The sequence below is a fragment of the Chondrus crispus genome, genomic scaffold, assembly GCF_000350225.1.
Source record: "Chondrus crispus Stackhouse genomic scaffold, scaffold_587, whole genome shotgun sequence".
NCBI lineage: Eukaryota > Rhodophyta > Florideophyceae > Gigartinales > Gigartinaceae > Chondrus > Chondrus crispus.
In genome coordinates, this window is record NW_005178578.1 from 16,414 (window position 1) to 23,050 (window position 6,637).

Sequence of the window (6,637 nt, forward strand, 5' to 3'; positions counted from 1 at the left end):
CCCCTCCCCCTGACAACATTGGAAGCTCGATTCGTAGCAAATCAACGCGAAATGGTTTATTCTAGTGCACTTGTTCCTCTCTTCGTTGCACTTTTTCTAGTCGGTAGTTCCCATGCCCTGGACACTTCCGGTTCTGAGAAGATCGCGAGGCCTCTACCATGTCTCGCACTTACACCACATGAAAAATTCGTCTACAGAGCGGCATGTGATCCTTGTATCTATCTCCACAAGCTGGACGTCCCGGCACATGTGAGATCTATCATCCCCTGTTATGGTCATCTCCCGGAATGCTCGTCGTGCTATTCTCCTCATCAGTGTCTCACTAACAAATGCTGGGGCGGCAAGTGTGTCTATGACACGCCTGCTTCTATGGACAAGTGCTTCCCGAAGAAGAAGGGAGAGTGTGCACCGTGCAGGAGTAGGGACGAATGCTCAACGGACAAGTGCTGGGGACATGTTGGTAGCGATCTGAGATGCGTCTACGATAACCCCACTTCTATGGCGAAGTGCTTCCCGAAGAAGCTCGAATGTGCCGGTTGCTCCGTCGCAGCGCAATGCAGTACGCACAAGTGCTGGGGAGGAAAATGTGTTTACGACACCCCAGCATCAATGGCTAAGTGCTTCCCGGTCACGATCTCACCTCCCACGCATCCCCCCTATCCGTGCCGTTTCAAGACTACGGACCACCTTTCGATCGGGGATCCGGTTCCTATTTGCCCGTAGTAATACTTCCCTGAACGCAGGCTCAGCGGGGAGCGATTGTTTCACGGCACTCTTGCCCGCAATTTAGTAGATTGCCAAATAAATGACGATGTCTCGGTGGTTGCGAATTGATTCAAGTTTCTCCCTACGGCATGCCGTGTCTTCATGGTAAACGGGCTGGCCTCTCTCGCAGGATAAAGATGGAAAGTACAAGTTTTGAGTTTCGCGGAGAGAAGCGTTGGTTGTACTGCACAGCACTCTTCTTCGAGATGGAGGAATGTGAATAGTGTATAAAAGAGGGGCGCTTTGATATAGATGGAGTACAAATGTTGAGGCAGTACGTTTGCGTTTGGGAAGCGAGTGAAAGGAGCATCGTTTTACAAGCGTGATCGCAGTGAGCCTTTCAAGTGTACGTACGGTATCTCCGACTTGCAAAAGCAAGGCCGCCGTCATGCCGCGAGGGGGTAGATTACCCATCTGTGGAATTCTGTTTGATGTACCCTTAACGGTACAGTACATCGCCAGGCATCATGTACAAGTACCCTGGAAAGATCCTGCACAGTAAAGATTACAGTACGTGTGGGTTTGAATTGAAGAAAAAAAATATATTCTGCGATGAATCATGAAAGCAGAGATCCGTGGAGGAAGATGGGGCTAGGTAGATGGGGCTAGGTAGATGGGGCTAGGTAGATGGGGCGAGGTAGATGGGGCGAGGTATAGATGGGGCGAGGTACTGTAGATGTTCCACAAAACGAGACATGACTCTGAGGGCCGTTCAGTTCCCCTCACTGAGATTGGTTTCGATATCATCAAATGCGTTGTATTTTGGGGGGATGGCCAAGTGCACGAGTAGACGTAAAATTCAACAAGTCAAGAGGAAAAGTTACCCTGGCACCCTTGCGATCATACTGTATGGCCGGCCATTGGGCTGGCATCAAGTTGGCAAGGTGGGGGATATAAAGCTTTAACTGATAGGCGCGAAGGGGTGGGCGGCCTTGTCCCGTAAAATCTAAAAAGGTGTGCTGAAGCAAACATGTCGTGTCGCGCTCTCCTCATCTGGCGGACAGGCCAATCTATTTCGCTTGTTTTGACGGGGCTCGGGGTTGGCGCACAACGTTTATCATACCAAGGGTACCCTGCATCCTGTGTGTAGATTATGGATAGGAGGAACCGGTGTGCATGGAGATTGCGACAACAATGATCAGAGGCTGTGCGTAACAGTGCTGTCGGGTCGCTACCCGTAGCTGTACCCTTGGTACCGTAACGGCCCACACACTCGCTCTGCTACACTGTAGTGTGGCTTTATGTACCGCGAAGTGTAGCCCATTAAGGTGGAGCGGTGGAGAACGCCGACGTAGCTCAAGATTAAAGTTCGTTTTACGGTACCCTTGGGTACGGGCAAGTACGCGTGGTAAGACGCTTTCTAAAATGCGAAAAAGGCGTCTTGTCCTTACCTTTTTCCCACGTTCTTCACAGCGTTTCAGAGATAAAAGCTGCCGACTGCCGATACGACTAGTGTCTATCCGACCGGGACTTGTTCTCATATGAAGACAGTTTCTTTGCAAAAATGTATAAATTAAACTGAACATTTAAATCTATCTTGGACACTATTTCCTTAACGCTTTTGTTTTCGGCAATGACATCTCACAGAACACCGGGATAGCAGCTTTGAATACGCAGAAAGATTAACAACTTAATGCAGATTGAGTACCTAGTTCCCTTTTTTCGTTTTTGGTTTCCAAGTTATTTAACATGCGGTTTTAAGGTGGTTTAAAAAAGCTTCTTTTCCACACATATCTAAAAACGACCACGAAGAACGTGCAATTATCACAAACTTCTTTCTGTTCCCAAGTCAGAATTCAAATAAGGTGGCGGAGTATCTATTTTTCTTTTTTGTCGAGGAAGCACAAGTCAAGAATAAAATGGGTCGAATTGTGTCCTCATATGAGGTCATTTATCACCTAGACACTAGACCTTCTCGTACTATTTACAAGTGCTTTCTTCTCTTTCCGGGGATACAGGCATGCTTCAGGAACATTTCAACTGGACGCCAAGGCCTGCATCTTCGCAAAAATATTCAAAATCGACGTGCATGATAGAAACGGTCGCTCACCAATCTCGACACCGTCGTCCTCAGGTTGCTTCGCAATATCTATGCAGTCGTTCCTCTGCTTTCTCTCCTCTTCAAACGCCTCCATGGGTACAAATCGTTTAGCCTGCGCAGACGACGTCGTATAGTATCCCTTTTCACGGATGCATATGCGGGAGACAAATGTAGTGCAGGACCGTATCACGTATCCACATGAGATATTGGCGACGCCTGAAATAGGATGCTTGTGCCGAGGTGGTCTTACTTGGATGAGACTTAATGCGCGGAGCATTACTGCGGCCCCCCCTCCCCCCCCCCCCCCCCTCCCCCTCCCCCTGTCATTGCCTTATTTTGATACACTAGAAATGATGCCCTAATGGCTGTGATTTGTTTGGGTGCTGGTGCTGGTGCTGTGCTCCGGGTGGAAAATAAGTTACACACGTAGCCCAACACACACACACACACACACACACACACACACACACACAGTGACTCACGGACCACCACCGTAGAGTCTTAATGTAGGGCAGGAGAGCCAAAGAGTACCAGGGCATCTTTCCAGCAGCACATCCTTCAAAACCTGTCGCTTCCGTGTACTGGATTTTCTGGCCTGGCGCCGATTTCCCTCTTCTTCTAGTGGATCACCGCCACCTCCGTCCGCCAGCTGGGTCCTCTTCAAACCCCTGCAGTTCTCCTCTCCTGGATGCATATTCAAAACTACCAGAGCCATTCTTTGGACCATTCTACGTTTAAGGGTGAAGGAGATAGTACGAATAGAGTTCACCGACCTCGGATTGTGTAGTAGATCGATGCCTCTTTCAAAGACTGCGCAAAGTCTGAATTATTTAATCTACTATGTTTGGAACATGGCCCTTTTCCTATTGACGTCGTGTGCCAAAGTTAGAAGATACCCACGTCCCATTGGAGGTGTTGCAATAGGGTCGGAATCATGGGAAAGACTGCGTGGAGACTGTAGAGCGTTTTGATATCGACGGTGCTGTAATTTGTAAGGAGCCATTGCCATCAAGCACCCTAATTATTACTATGTGGACGGAGATTCAAGCGGCAGTTTTGATTGTAATATTTCCGAAACAAGCTTATACGGTAGGAAAACGTAGAAAGGATCTCTATAGAGAGGCCTAGCAAATGTTTGCTACATTTAATACCAAATTAGGCAGCGTTTGGTCCTTGAAGCGCTGTAGAAGAGCGTAGAGAAAAGGTAAGCGGAACAAGGCTTCCTTCAATGGTAGGCGCCTTTTCCGCACATGAGAAAGGTGAACTATACTCCACATGGCTGCTCGTAACGCACTTCTACACGCACATTTCAGTAGCCAGCAACGGCATCCAGAGAATGCACTTTTCACTTGCACTGCCCATGAAGTCAACGACGCGGGCTCATTCCCAACTTTTCAAAAGGATATGAGATAAACATCACAAACTTGATACACCAAATCACACATGCAGTGGCGAATGAGATGCGAGGTCTACTGAAATATGCGAGACAGCCCACCCAAAGTCAGCGCAGTTTGAAAATAATTAGTGCTCCCTGCGAAATACTGTATGTGTCTCATCTCCAAAGCCAGCCAGGAAGAAGAAAAGTGCAGCTGGAACGACTTAAAATACAGCATCGTGTAACTTACATCTCCTTCGGCAGGTCCTCATCTCTCTGCCGTGAAACATGTGTCTTCTACCCAGAGCTTACTGTCGCTGTAGCTTTTGCGCAGAAAACTTTTGAACATGGCTTTCTCAGTTTCTTACTGATGTGAGCAGTCACATCTGCGCATTAAGCATTACTGTAACATTAAGGGGAGATGCGAAAATTGATTTAATATATTAAAATTCAAAACCCGAGCACTGTAAAAGTATTACTGTAAAAGAAAATCAAGTGTTCCTCTTCCTATGCTGCTGGTACAGTATGAGGCATGATTGGAAGGGTGGGTGCATTGTCTATGGAGGGCCAGCCCTCCTAGATCTATCCTCGTTGGGGAACATGATGGTGACTGCCTTTTGGTCTAGGCATCCTTTCTGATACTACACTATACGAAGGGTATGCGCTAACTGCATCCCAATCTTATTCGTTTGGGTAACCACTGGGGCGGAACAGGAGAATCTCCAAGGCTGTAATGAAGGGCATGTACCTTAAAAAATAAAAGGCGATCATATTTGATCCGATCCAGTCTAAACGCTCAAGTAAGCCACACCCTCATGAAAGTCCCCGGATCTTCCTGGTATAAAAACTTGTGTACCTCTTCGCGGAGGACGCTAGCTTCTTCACTTAGCACTCCCGACTTCACTGAAACTTCGATTCGTTGCCAAGCACTGCGAAATGGTTTGTTCTGCTGCATTCGTTCCGTTCTTCGTCACATTCTTTCTAATCGGGAGTTCCCATGCCCTGGACACTTCCGGTTCTGAGAAGATCGCGAGGCCTCTACCATGTCTCGCACTTGCACCTCATGAGAAATTCGTCTACAGAGCGGCATGTGATCCTTGTATCTATCTCCACAAGCTGGACGTCCCGGCACATGTGAGATCCATCATCCCCTGTTATGGTCATCTCCCGGAATGTTCACCGTGCTTTTCTCCCCATCAGTGTCTTACTAACAAATGCTGGGGCGGCAAGTGTGTCTATGACACGCCTGCTTCTATGGACAAGTGCTTCCCGAAGAAGAAGGAAGAGTGTGCACCGTGCAGGAGTAGGGACGAATGCTCAACGGACAAGTGCTGGGGACATGTTGGTAGCGATCTGAGGTGCGTCTACGATAACCCTATTTCTATGGCGAAGTGCTTCCCGAAGAGGCCCGAATGTGCCAGTTGCACCACCGCAACGCACTGTAGTACGCACAAGTGCTGGGGCGGAAAATGTGTTTACGACAACCCGGCATCAATGGAAAAGTGTTTCCCGAAGAAGAGTGAATGCGCCAGTTGCACCGCCGCATCACAATGCAGTACGAACAAGTGCTGGGGAGGAAAATGTGTTTACGACAACCCGGCATCAATGGCAAAGTGCTTCCCGAAGAAGAGTGAATGTGCCTTGTGCACCTCGGGAACGGAGTGCATCACGAAGAAGTGCTGGAAAGGAAAGTGCGTTTACCGTACCAGAAAATCTCGGGCCAAGTGTTTCCCAAAGAAAGAGGAATGCGCGTCGTGCACCTCGCGATCAGAATGCATTACGAACAAGTGCTGGAGAGGCAAGTGCGTTTACCGTAGCAAGGCATCGAAGGCCAAGTGCTTCCGGAAGAAGAGCGAGTGTGACGCGTGCACGTCAGCAACAGAGTGCATAACAAAGAAGTGCTGGGGTGGAAAATGTGTCCACGACAACCCGAGATCGATGGCGAAGTGCTTCCCCTTCACTATCTCACCTCCGACGCGTCTCCCGCATCCGTGCCGTTTCAAGCATGCGGAACGACGTTCGGTCGGAATACCGGTTCCCATTTGCTAAGTGGTGGAACGATCTGGATGCAGGCTTAGCATGTCGCAGCTATAGCTTCCCTGCACTCTTGCTCCTAGTTTAAAATGAATTTCCAAACGAATGAAAATGTCTAGAGATGCATTGTTTTCAACCCTTCCCTTCTGAAACATATGTGTTTATGGTTAAAGGGGCGAGATTTCTCTCACTGAAATGTTGAAAAACATGAGTTTTACGTTCGCGAAGAAAGGATGGTTGTATTCGTTTTCTATTTATGAGAGGATTGTGTGTCTGGAAGAAGGAGGGTTCGATGGAGATAAAGTCCGAAGTTTGGAGCTTTAGGTTTGCCTTTCCGTAGAGAGTGATGGCAGCATTAGTTTCTATGCTTGCTCGTAATAATGAGTGATGCAATCTCAATGAGACAAAAAGGGCGACAGCTG

The 6,637-nt window shown here is 48.2% G+C and overlaps 1 protein-coding gene across 1 annotated transcript; it reads left to right on the forward strand.

The window, feature by feature from the left end:
- Positions 1-369: 369 nt before the first annotated feature.
- Positions 370-723, forward strand: CHC_T00000710001 (hypothetical protein). The gene has a single exon (XM_005710509.1). The coding sequence runs from the start codon at positions 370-372 to the stop codon at positions 721-723; it is 354 nt and encodes a 117-aa protein (XP_005710566.1).
- Positions 724-6,637: the final 5,914 nt, after the last annotated feature.